The sequence below is a fragment of the Sardina pilchardus genome, chromosome 1 (genome assembly GCF_963854185.1).
Source record: "Sardina pilchardus chromosome 1, fSarPil1.1, whole genome shotgun sequence".
NCBI classification, from domain to species: Eukaryota; Metazoa; Chordata; class Actinopteri; order Clupeiformes; family Clupeidae; genus Sardina; species Sardina pilchardus.
The window spans coordinates 45,245,416-45,262,701 of NC_084994.1; the positions used below are offsets into that span (position 1 = coordinate 45,245,416).

Consider the following 17,286-nt stretch of genomic DNA (forward strand, 5'->3'; position numbering starts at 1 on the left):
TTTTTTCAAAATTAAACACATATCTACTACGTGAAACAAAGTTTATGTCCTCAGGGTTTATTTACTCTAAAACAATTACTCTGACAGTGATATAAGCACAAGCACAAATGTCCACTCCCCAGTCATGTTTTTTTTTTTTTTTTTAACTTAAGTTGCAAATATAGTAGTAATACTATAAAAAAATATATTTTGATATTTAAAATCTGTGTTGTTACTGTCCCCGTTACTTTAAAGAAAATCATTTTGGACACACCCTTTGATTGTTCCTAGTCACCTGACTCTCAGGAAGTTGGATCCATTTTCAGATGGAAAGTACCTAAGGAGTTGAGTTCCTTTTGTTCATTACATCAGTAATATTGGCCGACCTGATTAATCCTTCCCATCAGTCAACAGGTTTTTTTTTATTTTTTTACGTTACTTTTACATGCTGTCCACCCTGTTACTCTCTGCCAGCCTTGTTACTTATGTTTTATATATATGATGCTCACTGCACCACACGCTCTGGCGTTCCATTTAGATGGGCGGGTGGTGAGGTGGGCATCTAAATGGAACGCCAGAGCATGTGGTACATTGGCATTCCAAAGCCTCCCTTTCCCACTTTTGCTCTGTGTCATTTGTAGCTCTAAGCTTACAGTATATCACCCTTATCCATAGAGGGCTTCAGCAGATCTACGCTGTTGGCACTCCAGGACCACGGCCAGCTGCCAAGCCAAACATGCGTATTCTCAGTGTGCAGTATCAAGCAATCAAGCCAAGCCCCTCCCACACACTGTGGAGCGACTTTAAGTTTTAGTTTCCCAGTCTTTACAGCCTTCCTCCAGACAATATATACAGAGTCTTCACAGTGCACTGTATCTTTTCAATCAAGATGAATCCCAGCATCACTTTCAGTCTTTTGTGCGTGCTCTTCTCTGAAGGTAATTCTCTAATGTTTGCTCTACCTGTTTGATTCGCTTGCCTTTTGTTGTATGTTTGTGCAAGTTTCCTCAAGGTTAAAGCGCTACAGTTGTATATGTACGGTTCACAGCGGACACCTCTGTCCAAAGCTCCTTACAATGACATCAAAAAACATTACAATTAACAGTTTAAAGTGAAGTCATGAACAATAACAACAACCATAAAGATATATCTGCAGCATCTCGAGAGAAGACTTTTTAAACTAATTGCTCTGTATGTCTGCCTCTAGTGTCTGCACTCTCTTGCTATCAGTGTGTTCCGGATCCTTCCCTGTCTTGCACAGAAAATGTGACCTGTAGTACAGGATTGTGTGCCAGCCAGACTGTGTCTACATACATAGGTAAGACTAAGCCATTTGATGCTGTTGCATTGTCTGATCTGATGCACAGTTCTGACTGGCATGATCACATTATTCCTTTTCCCTGACAGATGGTACAAACGTCAGCACAAATTCGAAGAGCTGTATGTCACCCGCTCTGTGCGTCTCTGGGTCATTGAACTATGGATTTGCTAGGAAGATCATAAGCACCGAGTGCTGCAGAGTGAACAACTGCAATTCACACGCTCCTGGTAAATTCAGTTGAATATTTAATCTCTCGGAATGTCAGCAGCATGATAATGTAGATATTGTGTGAAAGAACTCGACATGACGAAACATAGCTATTATGTTAATTTTGTTCACAGAGACGTACACATACACACTTGTGTATTTTTGTATTTTATAATGTGATCATTTTATTTTAGAGTTCAAAACAAATATGACTGCCAATGGGAAGACGTGTTTCACCTGTCAAGGATTTGACTGCACAAAACACCTGTCGTGTGTTGGAAATGAGGACCGCTGTATTATAGCAAAAGGTGAGGTCCCCCCCCCCCCGCCCCCCCCTTCAAGTCTATTAATCCCAGTCCACTTTCTCAACCGTTAAACATTTAACCAACCACTATTGCAGATAAGGTGAACGGGCAGACAGTCGAGTTGGCAGGATGTGCTTCCAGCAGTCTCTGCACCGGAGACTTGTCGGAACAGGTCGGCCCTGTGGCCCTTAGTGTGAGCTGCTGTGAGGGGGACCTGTGCAACAGCGCCCCGAGTGTGGGGCGGAGTCTCCTGCTCCTGCTGGGGTCTCTTGTGTCTGTCCTGCTCTTCCGCTGAATGGGGTGCTTTTGGAGTCTCTCCCAGATTACAGCTCACCTGCCCCCCATCATCTGCTTGAAATTGGGAGGCCATTGATGAATGTACTTTGTACTATGTTGGGATTAAATTAATGAATTTATTTTTATTTTGAATATATTGATTGTAAAACATTTGATGTGAATAGTACTTACATATTGCTGTCACAAAATACCTTGAATCAGCTAAGCTAAATGACTAAATGTAAATGAGAACAAATTACTGCTTTTTAATGAATGATTAAACATACAACCATTTGTTTTAAATGACAACATTACATGTGGAAAGGGTTTAATAATGTGAGCAAAATAAATTAGTTTAATATTTATGATCAGTTTCCCTCATTCTTCAGTGTCAAATTCAAGGGCTTTTCAAGTGATTTTATGTTTTGAGACACGGACCAAGGTACATTTTATCAATGTGACAATTGATACAGAATTCCATGGCGATAAAATGGGCTCTATTGCCACACCATGATACAGTCAGCTCTGCTGGCATCCAACTTAATGTCCCATCGTTTACATTCCACAGCCTCGCTCACCATTGTTCGTTTCTTACCTCACTTAGAACAAATCGATACAGACTGACATCACAGTACACTACACTGAGCTTGTGCCACTGAGCATTAGGTTTGTGGAGAAACACCTGCAAATCAGAGAGAAGTTGGTGGAATTAGGCACAATGGATAATCGGGCACTTTTTAGCCACCTCTGACAAATCCAGTTGCAGAGGTCAAGGTTCCAATGGTGAAGGAAACATTAGCAGTGCTACTGTTGGTGTCCACAGTATTGAAGCAAGATGCACCAAATAGTGTATATGCACTGCAGTACACACACTACCTTTCTCTTGCAATTTCTCATTCCTGCTCCCTCCCTAATCTGGAATACCCTTGAAAAGATGAAGTCAGCAGCCATGTTCTTCACCAAAAGCCAATTCTGGCCGAAGGACTGGAGTGACCCAAGTAGGGAAGAGAAAACCTCTAATGGACATCTGTAACATCAGATGCTGCTAGACATGGCACAAACAGTCATATTACAATATGTGTGTGGAAGCTCTGGAGGTCATTGGCTACCATGAGCACATGGAAGGATATTATGCAGATCATGGCCGTACGCACCACTGATGTCATAAGGGTCCAGACTTCCGTATTTTTTCAAGTTACAAAAAATAGAGCTCTTTCAGAACAACAAATGGCGTCCATACAAGGTCAGAAAGACCAGGCCTAATCTAATCTTATCACTAATGTTATCGGTCATTGCTTTACCGCAATGGAGTGATCTTGTATTGTTACTAGGCTACAACAGTTTTTTTATCAATAGCTTACACCCATATCAGTCCCGGACCTGCAAAGCAAACTTGATTTGTGAGGCGTTACCCACAACCCTCCATTCCCGATACAGTGGGAAAATAAGAGATTAACTGACAGTAGGGGGAAATCCCATAAAAGGCTTGTTGAAAACACATTATTCTTTTGTGTCCTAATAGAATAATAGGCTACAAGGACCACGTGGTTTTAAAACCACATAAAACATATTAGTGTTTATGTACAAACAATAATGTGGGATGGGCGACAGTTTTTATGTGATAGGCGCCAGAGTTTAAGATGATGTTCGAGGCGAAGGTTTTAGATCTGCATGTACCAGAAAGTCCCTCTGTTTCCCCCCCTCTTTGGCAGATTAAAACCTGCGCCTCTAACGCATCTCAAAGCAGGGTGAAGCCAGTTTTACTGACCAGTGCTCTAAAGAGGTTGAGCTAGTGCTGTCGGACTCCAGCAATGACTCCCCAACGTGTTTTGTCTCCCTCTCCACCTCAGCCCATGCACACCCAGTCACTCCTTGTCTTTCTAGAAGATTCCCCAATCTACACCTGCATACAGGATAAAGCAAAAGCTAAAGACTCCATCTCCGCCAGCCAAACAGCACAACCTTTGTGTGTGTGTGTGTGTGTGTGTGTGTGTGTGTGTGGGCCATTCCCAAGCTCCATCTTCAAATAGCGTACTACCTCACATCAGTATAGTTTGCGTGGCAGGGCCTGAACTCCGTGGGGAACTCACTTGGTTCCTCTACCTACCTGTTCCACTGTTTGGAATAGCTGCACAATTTAGTGGACAAAATAATGTTTACATGCCTCACAGGCGGCTATTTTGACCCTTCTTTCAGCACATACACACGTTTGGCTGCATCATATTTTCACCCTAGAAGAGTGTGAGTTTCACTCATTTCCGTCAAGTTTACATTCTTCAAAAAGATTGACAACCCTCCTTGACAAGCAAAGGTGTATTTTTAATCATTTTTATGTATATAAAATGATGTAGACTATATTTTAGAAAATAGCAAAAATCTGCATGTTGCCCAGAGGCAACACAATGTACTGTAATGGAATAGGCCATAATATAACTGAGGAGATGGAGGGTGTTTTGTAATGCTTTTTACTAGGCCTACTGGGAATTATAATAAACAGCCATTTAAAATAATATCCATGTCATGATGATTTGAACATATGATTTGGTTATGATATGTTCCACAATGTTGCCTGTGGGCAACAGGTGAATAGAGAATGGGAATGTGACGTCGCGGACATTTCGCGGTTGCGCCGCGGTGGCGTCTGGGATACATACGTGAGGCCACTTGTACGCTGCTGCCAATGCTGTACCATTGTAAACATCGTAAAACATTGCTAACTCGCTGTTTCTAACACTGTTTTTCACACATCATGGGACGAACCTGTTGTGTTGTTGGATGTAACGTCCGTGCCCACGATCGTCAGGTAAAAAAAATCAACAACGGAGTGTCTTTGTATTACTTTCAGGGTCTCACGTCCACTCTCCAGACGGTCTGTCATAGGGATCCATGTTACCGATCAAAGATATCTTTTCTATATAACGTTTCCTCGCGTCTGGCAGGAGCTTGTCTCTGTACGGTCCATTACTACTTCTACTACTAGTTTTTAGCATAGTAGCCTAAATGTTTACATCTAGTGTTACTGTTTTGGCTAGCCGATCTTGTTCGAAATATCATAGGTTTCCATAGGTTTCTTGTTTATAATTCGCGCCGCGGCCTCACCTAATGGAGGAAAACGCCCTTTTTGTCCCAGAATGCACTGCGCCGCTAACTTCCGTTCCCATTCTCTATAGGCCTATGATAATTCTTTTTGCAAAATAGCTTAGTATTATGGTGTAAAAACTACATCATTCTGTCTATCTTTCTTTTCTATCTTTTTTTCCTTTTTTTTAAAAAAAAAAATGTTTTTGGCTAAATAAAAAAAACATGTTGTTTAAGAAAACATAGCCTAGGCCTATACACTAATCCAGCGGCGAAACACGGAAGTAACACAAAACCGCCATTACTGCGTGCCTGGCTGCTAAGAAATTAGCCCGTTGGTTCCATAGGCGGCTGTTGCAGAAGTTAGCTGTCATTAATACACGTCTTAATACCTTATGGTGTTAATAAATTACCTTCATTGGTAAGTTTTGGTACAGTCTGACATCATTGATCCAATGTTCCCTTTCACCTGACATTTTCATTCATTAGCAGTCCTCTTGTTAGACATTCTCTGACAGGATGCTTTCATTGAAAAGCACAGACAAGTGTCACTCGTCACACTCGCAGGCACGCAGTAATGGCGATATTCAAGATGGCAGCGCCCATAAAGTTCGCGCTGGATTAGTGTATAGTTTAACGCCTACAATGTTGCCCACATGCAGGCAACACTTTTATAAATAAAATATATAATAAAATAGCCTATATATTTTTTTGAAATATTCACTAATTTTGTTTAAGTGACTATTTCTAAACAGGAAAAACATTACAAAAAATGTTTATGCTTAGCCTACAGGTTAAAGCAAAGATTGTCTACACACTGTGTAGACAAGTACACACACGCCAACCCATAGACCTAAAAAGAAACCAGACTGACTGTACTAGACACAGACTGAGGACGTCGCAGCAGACATCACTGTATGCCATTATTTATGAAAATATCGTCTTGTCCAAAGAGAAACATAAACAAGAGTTTGAGAATATGAAGAGGAGAATTGTGACGCCCCTCCACATTCAGGTAGGCGATGAAGTCATGCGAAAGCTAAAGTTAGTAGAAAATGTTTGCATACGTCTTGGTTAGCAGCTAGCAGGTCAAGGTTGTTTCAGTGAGTGCGTTTACATGGACATTAATATTCCGATATTAACCTGGTTAAGACCATATTCAGAATAAGATACTCCCATGTAAACATCATTTTCCGATTGCCTTAACCAGAATAAGGTCATTTTCGGAATAAGCATAACCGGAATGAAATAGGTGGAGTATTCCGATCATATTCTGGTTATTTAGGTGCATTCTAGACATGTAAACACCTTATTCGGAATAATGACGTTCTATTGGAATATGCACGGTATTTCGCGACAATTAAACACAGCATTATGGCAAATAACAACAAACTGTTTGACGGCCCATGGTATTTTTCTGTCGCGACAGTAAAAGAAACGAAAAAGAACTTCTGGCGGCAAACTTTTCAAAGTTATTTATAAGCGGAGCCTCAGAAAAGATGTCGAGAATGAAGAAGAAGGTAGGCTACACTTTGAAGCGAGGAAGAAATACGTTAGACGGCATAGTAGCGACATAGGCCTACAGTAGGCTATGTGGCAGCATAGCTAGTGATAAAGTTACTATGGAAACATTCAGGGAAGGCACGTTAGAACTTTCCTTAATCAGAGTATGCTGCGTGTCATGTAAACGGGAATATGAACGGAGTATTCTTTTAATAACTCATGTAAACACCTTATTCTGAATATTGTCAATATTCAGAATAAGGTCCATATTCGGAATATTAATGTCCATGTAAACGCACTCAGTGTCAGAGAAAGGGGCGGCAAAATTTGTCGACAGCAGGACAGTGAACTCCAGAGGGTAGCAGCTAGCTATCAGTGTGGCTCAGCTGACGCCGGAGAGAGACTCGATGTCTAATATATCTAATCTGTAAGTGTTCACGATTATTTCAAGCCTAATAGTATAATTTTAGTTTGTAAAGAAAATAACTTAATAGCAGTATCAGACCTGCTGCCACTGTCCGGTTGCTAGCTAGCTAGCTAGCTTTCTAGCATAGACAGTAAAAGATAGCTTTCTAGCTAAGGTAACGTTTTAAACGAAGAGTAGCTGCTAGTCTACTTTGTTATAAAATATGTCTTTTGTTGTGTTCTTTCAGCACGTGAAAATACACAGCAGGGGTGGCGTCGTGACACCCATTTTTTTCATTGCATCGCCTTTTTATCGCTCTCCTTTCATATATGTAATTTTTTTTACCAAGATGTGAAGCTTGTCTTCATTTGAAACACACACACATTATGTAATTATTTACATTATATAGGCCTATACGGACATTTCTGATATTCATAACAGCAAACGTTATGCAGATTATAGCCTACTATTCATATTACAACTCCACTTCTTAAATTCAGCTGACTGGTCTCAAAATATTGTAAACATAGCAGGCTAAGCTTATCATACTCTACTGGTTGGACTGTTCAGTTTCCCCACATGTGTTTAAGTTTCAAGGTAAGCTAATACTTTTTCTCCTTGGGACAGGCCCTTTTAAGTCTTGGAGTTGAAAAACATTGTTGGTCAGTCAACTTGAATGCAAGAGTTGTAATCAAATGTCTGAAGCATAGCCTACTAATGATGCTAACCGAATATAACAGTAATTTAGCTAGTCGTCTTCTGTGCTTCAATGCGTCCACGATTGTGAATGTTTTATTTGGATTAAATGTGCATGTGGAGGGCGGCTGTCCATTGAGCGCGCACGAGAGCGGGCCAAGGAGAATGAGTTTACGTCTACTGTTTGGTAATTAAGTTGCACGCATAGACTACAAAAGTTGCGGGAGAACTTTATGCTTCTACCCGAGCAGCGTCAGGTGCATCAGTACGACCACCTACCACGCTTCCAGGGATGATCTCGTTGGTTTTCATGGAGACAGACAGCCGCGGTGTGCACGGAGGGTAGCGGCTGTGCGTGTGTGTGTGTATGAGAGACAGATGCGCGAGTGACAGAGAGGGAGCGCACGGAAAGGAAATTCATCTTTACGAATGCTGCGTGTTTTTCAATAGCGTTTCAAAATAAGAATAAATAAATAAATAAAAGAATAACGAAACGCAATATGTGGCGGCCGGTGTTGAATCTGTGGCGCACCGCCACACATTTGTCTATGTGTGGGAAACACTGAACATCACCTGATGCATTCCAATATTGTCTATGATTTTTACAATGTGTGTGTATGTGTATGTATGTGCCAGTGCGTGAGTGGTATGAAAAATGGTCAAAATATGTCCTCTATAGCCTTACATTGATGACAGTCCATATCAGCATTGTAGAAAATATACTTTAGCGGCAGTCATATAATGCATTGCCATGTGGTATTTTTACAATGTGTGTGTGTGTGTGTGTGTTTTGCATTAGACATGTATACATTATGGAACCCATGGACTGGGAGGCCAGCATGACTTGGCCTCTGTGATGCCTAGTTTCTGTGCCGGCAGACTGGACACAGAAGAGCCCATGGAATGGGAGGTTAGCGGGACCCAGCCCCCTGGTCTAGCCGTTGGACAGGCAGGCTGGGGAGCCGGCGACATGGCCAAAGCTCTGGAACGCCTAGTCATCAGATGGTGACTCCCTGCAGAGCTACCAAGCCATCACCCAATGTCCTCAGGAGCTTGAGGTAACATCCCCTGATATGCTCCTCTTTTTTTTAGAAACTAGGGCAGTGCCCGTGCACAATGTTTTCCAAGAAACATGTTACCCAATGACGTTGATGCAGGTAGATGATGTTAGATTGGTGATGATGTAGAATCAGGCCCGTGCAGTTAGAGCTTTTTACTGTCTTTGCAAAGTAAAAAAGTGAAGGGGAAAGGCGTTTGAGTTGCAGCTAATGGCAATATTAGACACATGTTACATACCCATGCGTTTTTGCTGTTGTTGGGAAATTATAGTCTAAAGTTAACCGCATGACCATGGCCATATGCCAGTGCTATGAACTCGGAGTGATGATGTTTGAATGAATGTTAAGCCTGTAGCCGATGTCCAGATAGAGTGAAGAGCCGCTGTTTTAAATGCAAATTCTAACAGAATGGTACCGACGTGTGTGCCGGCCTGATCAGGCAACAGAAGCGCTAGGCAACCGCGGTTGTTGAGTAGCCTAAGCCAGAACGATATAAAGATGTCATTTATATGGCTCTGGCCTAAGCTATGCAACGTTACGTGACTGTAACAGCCTGGTGCATGTGACTGTAACAGCCGGGTGCATGTGTGTCAGAGACTCAGCATGTTTATCCAACATGAACAATCTTGAAACGGTCCGTTGTTTACGTGAGACATAGTAATTTCCATGATTGGCAACGTGAGTGTCAGCGAAATGGGCTTTTTTGTTTCTATGCTGGAGTGAGAGTGAGGGGGAGTGGCTAGTGCGAGAGCGGTAGAATTGTGGGATTGCGGTAGAGTTGTATTTCGCTTAATTTAACGATAACTTTGTCATTTGTTGTCTAACAACGACCAAACTTCACACTGCACTCACGCATGGCATTGGCAATACCCGTGTCAAATTTTAGGTCAGTCGGATGAGCGGTTTGAGAGTTATGCGTGGGACAGACAGACAGACAGACAGAGTGACACACAGACAGACGTATCTTGCTTTAATAGATAGATAATCATAAATTGTGAAATAAAATGTAAAATAGAAAGGGAATATGCTCCACCACAGTTTACAGTTTTTATATAATGGGGATTAAGGGCAGACACTTGCCTGTGTCTGTCTCAGTTATACCCGGATTGTTATGATTTACGAGATCGTTATGATTTACGAGTTCGTAAGCCATGCGTACCTTAAATTTACGTTTGATTTTCGAGTGACAGGGCCCTGGTCAGTAGTCTGCCTACAGGGTTCAGTTTAACATAAACAACTGTATTGGTAGGTTAAACACACTAGCACAATGTCACAATCTGTAAGTAGGGTAGGCTGCAGGTTAAAACATGTAAAGCCAATTTTAGACATTAAAATCTACCCTACTTTATATAATAATATTAGTTGATGAAAATCATGTGTGTCTCAAGCAATTTAATTGATTTCCTGATTTGGTCCAACAAATATTCTGATGTATCTGATAGTCTCTGTTAGTCTACAATGGAGTGTCCATTAGGCCTATGAAATCTTCAGAAATGTCTTAGAACTTAAAGCACGGAGAAAGAAAGAATGAAAACTCAGTAGATTACTAAGGAGAGGAGGACCAGGCTGAAGCAATTCTATTGCATTTTTATTGCAAAGATTTTTCTTAAAAATGAGTGCTTTTGTAGTTTGTTTTCTTTGTAAATCTCCTGTTTCAGGCCATTTCATACGCTATGGATGCTATGCACTGTTACATTACATTACATTACATTACATTTCATTTAGCTGACGCTTTTTAACCAAAGCGACTTACAACATGAAAAAAACATTTGGCAACTGTTGGCCATTTCCCCCCCCTCACGTACACTTCAAACCTTTTTCACCTCAACCAGTTTGCATACCTTTATTTAACAATGTAGCCTCACAGATTAGGTAATATTGGGAAGTATGCACTGTGTGACACTGTAATGGGGAAAACATGGAGCCGTATCAGCTTATTAAGCATCAGATTTGATACTGTAATGTGAATTTGTAACATCCTGTGTTGCCTTCATGTATTGTCCTGTTCTTTAGAGCCTGCATGATAGAGCGTTCTTTAAAGCCTGCATGATTCTATATAGCACCCCCAAGAACCCATTTTTAAGGTTACTGCGATATGTTTCTTTTCCCCCCTCAGAGGGGCCGTGGCAGCCCAGACCTGCACCTGTTGCTGCTCCTCCAGGAGCGTTTCTCTGGCCTCACGCTGGCCATCTAGGCTCACAACACCGCCGTCGCTCAGGTCAGACACAGGCTGCCGCCACCACCATAACAACCACAATCACAACACAAACCACCATAACAACACATACCACCATTACAACCACAACACAAACCACCGTAACATCCACAATCACAACACAAACCTCCAGACAACCAAAATGACGGTAGTGATTACCACACACTATTGCGATTTAACCAGTATTGTGATTCGATGCTGCCATGTATTGGGATTCATACTGTATATCCTATATTATTCAAAGGCATTACAAAAAATAAAGAAAATATGACCGTTCAACTCACTTCAACATTATCTATACTTTTAACTGATGTGCAAAAACTCAGGAAAGTAATTGCCAGTGAATGCATAACAACAAAGCACCACAACAAGCGCCACCCAATTTAATGTTACAGAATCGATTTTTCCCCACCACTAGTTTCTACAAATTAAGTGCTATAATCTAGGCCATGAATGCTACATAAATTAATCACTCTGGAAAAAAAACTGCAGACTATAAAAACATACTAAAGTTCATGTATGTGCTATTGAAATAGAGATTTCTCAGAATAAGAGAAGGCTCACTTGTTGACAGCTTCTTGAAACCCATCTAAAATGTCGTGTCGTTTTGCTTGTATGACCACTCTCCTAAAACACAGTGTGAGAGTGGCAGAGTTGATGGGCTGAGGAGGCTCAAGCTGAATGCTGTCCCAACGCGTCGTCACACCACCAACGTTTCCTGGCAGACCAACCAAGCGGAGAAGGACGGCAATAATGTACGGCTCTGAGCCCAGGGCGCCCCCTGCTGTCTCTCCCAGGAAAATGCAGCTCAGCCTGGATGCGCAGGAACCCTTGACCCTCTCGCAGAACTCCAACGCTTCCTCCACAGACGCGAGTCAGGACTCTGACAGGTCAGCAAACAGTGCTGCTGCTGTGTTTGTGAGACGTGAGGGTACATGAAAAAGGGTCAACATATGTCCTCTGTAGCCTTACTTTGATGACAGTCCATATAAGCATTGTAGAAAATATAATTTAGCACAACAGTTCCCAAACTTTTTTCCCCACGGACCACCTCCATGTTTAATAATATAACATTAACCCGATTTGAAATTATTTATTTATTCATGAATACAGAATACAGAACATTTGAAACGTTTTTAACACCTTTCCGCCATAGCCCTTTTCATCTCGCGTACCCCCTAGAAGCAGCTTGCGTACCACCGGTGCTACGTGTACCACCGTTGGGGAATCCCTGCTTTAGCAGTTATGTAGCAGTCATATAATGCATCGGTACGTGCTATTTTTACAACGTAAGTGTGTGTGTGTGTGTGTTTGCATTAAACAGTGTGTATGTAGATTATGGAACCCATGGACTGGTAGGTCAGCATGACTTGGCCTCTGTGGGGCCTAGTGTCTGTGCAGGCAGACTATGACACTGAAGACCCAATGGGCTGGGAGGACAGCGAAACCCAGCCCTGAGCCCTTTCCCACGTGCAGGCTGGCTGGGGGATGGAGGTGATGACTAAACCTCTGGAGCGTCGTCTAGTGATCAGATGGTGACACCCTTCACACCCAGAGTCCTGGGGAGCCTGAGGTGAAGCCATCAAACCATGTTTATCTGAATTTTCTTCAAGATTAGGCAACTTTGTTATTTTCCTATTTAGTTTTTTTTTTTTGCCATTTTAGTACTGAAATTATGGAACCCATGGAATGGGAACCCAGCATGGCAGCAACATTCATTGTCCTGCAGACTGCCACCTAGTGATTATGATATCTTCACTATGGCCATCTTTTGTCAGAAAACTGGCAAGATCCTACCATTCCAATTCTACTCTACTTCCGTGTGACTACTTTCTAGTACTGTTTGAGACGTGTACAGCAATTTTGATTTTTTTTTTTTTTTTTTACACTTTTATAGTTTAATCCTGATACTGTGGACTGGCAGCCCAGCATGGCCCCAGGCAAGATGAAGATGGACAAGGAGGAGCCAATGGACTGGAAGGGCAGTAGGACCCAGCCCTGTGGGCCAGCCGTCACACAGGCACGCTAGGGAGTCAACGAGATGGTCAAAGCATTTGAACGCCTGGTCATGGGATGGTAACCTCCAGAGCTACCAAACTTGAGGTAACATCCCCTGAAGTTAAGCCACCAAGGCTTAGTTCCAGAAGAGGCCTTGATGGAGGACCACCCACGCTCCGTGAGGACAAGAGCCCACCCTTCGCCTGCTTTGAGCCCAGGGGATCCAGCTTTGGTCTGTCCATGTAGCTCCTCTGCTCACTGCTGCCACCCTTCACCTGAGTGCCATCACAACCTTAGCGACGTCATCCACTTTCCGATCATCAGTGGTTCATCACGAAGTCCACTATCCCATCAGTAGGGCAATTCACTTAGGCTTAATACATTCCATTAGACACAGAATATGTTATAATAAAATTAATTCTTAAGTTATAATGCCTCTTTTCAGTTTCCTGTTCAAATTGTACTACAAATGTGTGAGTTATCCATATACTGTACACAGAGCCCTCCACGTTGGGTAGTGTTCAAGGAGCTGAAGTGAGTTCCTCTCTTTCTCTAGTTCTATCCACAAATTCAAAGTGTCAAAAGATTTGTGACTTTACCCAGTAAATAATGACCAGAAAAATACTAGCCTCTTCGTTGATTAGCAAACAAAATACCATAGATACTACTTAAGTTCCTCCGCCTCATTTTACAGTAGCGCCCTTTGGTGGATACGGCACCTCCATGGTAACAAAGGGTAACTAGTAAAACTTTGACACGTAGTGGTGCTCTTCAATTTACACATCTCTTTTCCAGGCAGTAGAATCACATTTTGCTCCTTTAAAAAGGTATGCTCAATCTAAGCACCTTTCCCCAGACATGACTTCAGTTGGCTTCAGAAATAGAAACAAACTCTCAATGATTCATCACAGCACTGATGAAGAGAATGGAGCACTGGGTAGTTACATTCATCGTTCCCAAGGGTACTTTCATAAATCACTAAAAAGCGCAGGTGAAGTGGGATGGAGAAACTCAAAACAAGAGGGCCACACATATGCCATTAAAAACACTTGAAAATGTCAAAAAACCACAGCGGTATCATCTTTACTTTTTTATTCCTATCCCCTTGTCCCAAGTTTTATTTACACCAAGACATACCAAGTACGAAGAAAACATTTAATCTCAATTCACTTCAGTGCATAGCTTGCAGTGAGTCCTGAGTGGTGGGGGTGGGGGATGTAGAAAAACAGGGTGATGGTGAAGGTCGAACCAGGAAATCCGTGCACACTGACTGGCCAGCCAGACAAGGTCAGTCTGGAGAGGTGGTGAGGCAGGAGTCTAAAGTCCGTCACACACGGCTCAACCCAGAGATTCTCTCGGTTTCTGTTTCTCAGGCTTTTCTGATTCCTGTTCTTTTGAGCTCCCAGCAGATTACCAGGCCCCTCACCAGACCTCAGATCACAGTCCGGTCGCTGGGGTCTCACTCCACCTCCTCCTTTGGCGGGGCTCCTTCACGACAGGTTGCCAATGTTGGCTAGGAAGCGCTGGGCCCACCACTCCTCCAGGTCAATGGGCACAAAGTCTACAAAAGGGAAGAGACGGCACACAAAGGGTTAACGGGAGACGACTACTGGTACACAGTTGGTAAGCTGATATATGTCAGGGAAATTCACACACGTCTGATCATTAACGTTTTCTACTAATAGACTATGTGCATGTATATACCAGGTGGGTGCTACACATTGGTGGTGGTTAGTGAGGTTTCCCCTTCACTGTTAAGCACTTTGGGAGACTTGATAAAGCTCTATATGCATGCAAGTTGTTATTGTTGTGTGTGTGTGTGTGTATGTCTGTCTGTCTGTGTATGCCATTTCCATGGACACTGGATTCTGGTATAGCTCGAGAGCCTTCAAACAAACTCAAAACACTGATCCTGGCCAGAGGACTCACTGCTCATGACTGGGCTGGGGGTCTTCTCTGCGTACTGGACGGGTCCTCTGCTGGTCTCTGGGCGACGGCTGGCTCCCATGCTCTGCTCCACCTCCTTCCAAGCTGTGTTGGGTAGATACATGTCATGGCAGGTAAGTATGAGCTTTGATTTAGCACCTCAGTCATTTCTGAAAACGCGTGACATCAATCATTTTGATGTCACGCGTTAATCATTATTAATTTTCTTCAACAACAAACTAATAAAGTCGATCATAATGAAGTACACACCTTCCGAGGCAAACTTAACATTCTCTTCATGTGCGGGCGTGAAGCCTTCACGTGGGACAGTTTTTGCGACAGACGGTTTGTGGTACCTCTGCCCGTTTAATCGGTGGAAAACAATCTTCGGAGCAGGGTAGCTGAAAGAGGGTGTAAAGAAGCATATGCCAGAATAAGATCAATGCATAGTATTAAGTTATCAGATAATAGCAATGATCAAATACCCATTGCCATTTTTGCCAGTTCTTATGAGCACCCAAGGAACCAATATGATGGCTACGTTAGTCTAATGTTATGGAGCAAGCAAGGTTAATATTTTGTCCAATTGTCAAATGACGTGTTGGTCATCATTACTAAACAAATGTAGCCAATCGAGAAACATATTTTACAGCTGTCTGCCAGTGAGCCATGCTTGTAACAACAATACAGCTAAACATTCATACCGTGAACCATTCATACAAAAATAACATTATTTTCATGAGAGTATTGTTTAATCAGCACATGAAGCACCCTCTCAACTTGGATCAGTAAAGCTCCTTAAGTGCCGGACGAGTCGATAACGCTATGTTACTATAGCTTTAAAGCTAACTGGCTACATTCTAGCTGCAGCTACTATGTGCGCATAGAGTTAACCTTGCAAGGTCACAAAATCCCGAAACCCCCAAGGCTACTCGAAACCGCATTATCCATCATCTACATGCACGTTGGAGTAGCAATCAACGTAGATATTACAGGAATTGCGACCCCTGTAATTCCCTGTCAGTTGCTATTCAATTCCGTTAAGACTTTGCCACCTCACGTTATTATTTGTGCAAGTCGTGAATATGACCGCAAGTTAATAACACACTGACATTAACGCACGTGGGCAAGATTCCCTACCCCAAGCTGCCCAAGCACAGACTGAGCCACAAAGTTAGCTGTGATGTAGCTAACTAGCTACAACCTGGCAAAAAGGCACACACTCGTGTCTTCTCTTGAATTGATTTCAAAACTACTTACTTTGTTGTAAACCAGTGGGGCTGTTTGTGTTTCAAGTCCGTTGTTTTGGTCTCTGTCTGCTGTGGTGTACCTGAACAAAGAATAAAGCGGTGACTGACATGACCGGTGGAATTCAGCTATTTTCATTGAGTACTTTGTTTGGCATACAAACATCAATTAGGGAATGGCAAGGCTTAGGAACATCATCTAAATAAATGGGTGCCGATTAAAGTTATCCGTTATTGACTTGTTATTTTGATGTCATCCTAACAACGTACTTCTATCGGTCTGAGATGGTCACCTCACGTTACTGTAGCTGCTAGCAGTTTCTTAAATAAATAATAATACAAACCTTACCTGTTCTCCGTTGCGTAACAAGTTTGCTGGGACCTCTTGTGATTGTGTACATCATGTGCAGGCAAGCTACCAAAACTTCAAAAAGTAACACTAGTTCTACATACATAAGTGTTCCAAGCGCCCTAGATATCCAGTTCGACCGACACGTTACAAAACAATGCTAGACGTGCTGCGCATATTCAAATTGCAGCAATATTCTGGTAATCCTTTGGATTTCCAGACAGGCAACGTGTCCAGATTTTTACATTAAACTTTGTTCAGTGTTGCCTGTTGCCGACTCGTCCGCTCGCTGTTGCTGCCGTTTTCGGACTGACCGCTCAGTGACAGCAGTTGACACACTAGGACAGCTTAGGCACCGCCTATAGGATGTATACCACACACTGCTAAGGAAGTGGGGGCGAAAACATCAAAGACACGACGTGTGAATTACTCCTCTTATTGGGGATCTTTTGAAAACAGTGTCATATTGATTGTAAAGTTCTCTCTGAAGACTGTCTGGTGGTGACACTAATAGGTGAGAAAACAGGCAAGGTGCTAAAGTGACATTATCTGTGAGCATGTGCATATGATATGACCTAAACAATTCAGGTTGCTGCAAACATTGTGATGGGGCAGTTGCAAAATGGAAGCCATTCTACAGTACTTGGTGGAGATTTTAATGTTACGGTCAAGCCAAGTAAATTCCAAACTGATTAAGTGAGGAAAATTTTAAAAATCTATTG

The 17,286-nt window shown here is 42.4% G+C and overlaps 2 protein-coding genes and 1 long non-coding RNA gene across 3 annotated transcripts in view; 2 read left to right on the forward strand and 1 right to left on the reverse strand.

Moving 5' to 3' along the window:
• Positions 1-793, forward strand: part of slx4 (SLX4 structure-specific endonuclease subunit homolog (S. cerevisiae)) — a 37,155-nt gene extending 36,362 nt beyond the window's left edge. Inside the window, exon 19 of the mRNA XM_062535512.1 lies at positions 621-793. Coding sequence (XP_062391496.1) covers positions 621-793 — 173 coding nt within the window. The remainder of the gene's footprint in view (positions 1-620) is intronic.
• A 7,804-nt stretch (positions 794-8,597) lies between these two features.
• LOC134077329 (uncharacterized) lies at positions 8,598-13,422 on the forward strand. The gene is made up of 5 exons (XR_009938680.1): positions 8,598-8,829; positions 10,946-11,047; positions 11,683-11,934; positions 12,369-12,617; positions 12,942-13,422. It is a non-coding gene; the product is annotated as an uncharacterized LOC134077329 (long non-coding RNA).
• A 697-nt stretch (positions 13,423-14,119) lies between these two features.
• Positions 14,120-17,250, reverse strand: mcrip2 (MAPK regulated corepressor interacting protein 2). The gene is made up of 5 exons (XM_062546127.1): positions 16,565-17,250; positions 16,229-16,298; positions 15,239-15,369; positions 14,972-15,073; positions 14,120-14,603 (listed from the first exon to the last, which is right to left on the reverse strand). The coding sequence occupies exons 1-5, from the start codon at positions 16,668-16,670 to the stop codon at positions 14,533-14,535; spliced, it is 480 nt and encodes a 159-aa protein (XP_062402111.1). The 5' UTR covers positions 16,671-17,250; the 3' UTR covers positions 14,120-14,532.
• Between the last annotated feature and the right edge of the window lie 36 nt (positions 17,251-17,286).

Excerpts from the sequence above, each read along its gene's own strand:
- mcrip2 (XM_062546127.1), bottom strand. The coding sequence starts at position 16,670 with ATGTATGTAGAACTAGTGTTACTTTTTGAAGTTTTGGTAGCTTGCCTG. Across the intron at positions 15,370-16,228 it reads CCCCACTGGTTTACAACAAA|CTACCCTGCTCCGAAGATTG; the intron begins GTAAGTAGTTTT and ends ACCCTCTTTCAG. Across the intron at positions 14,604-14,971 it reads CCCCAGCCCAGTCATGAGCA|ACTTTGTGCCCATTGACCTG; the intron begins GTGAGTCCTCTG and ends TCCCTTTTGTAG.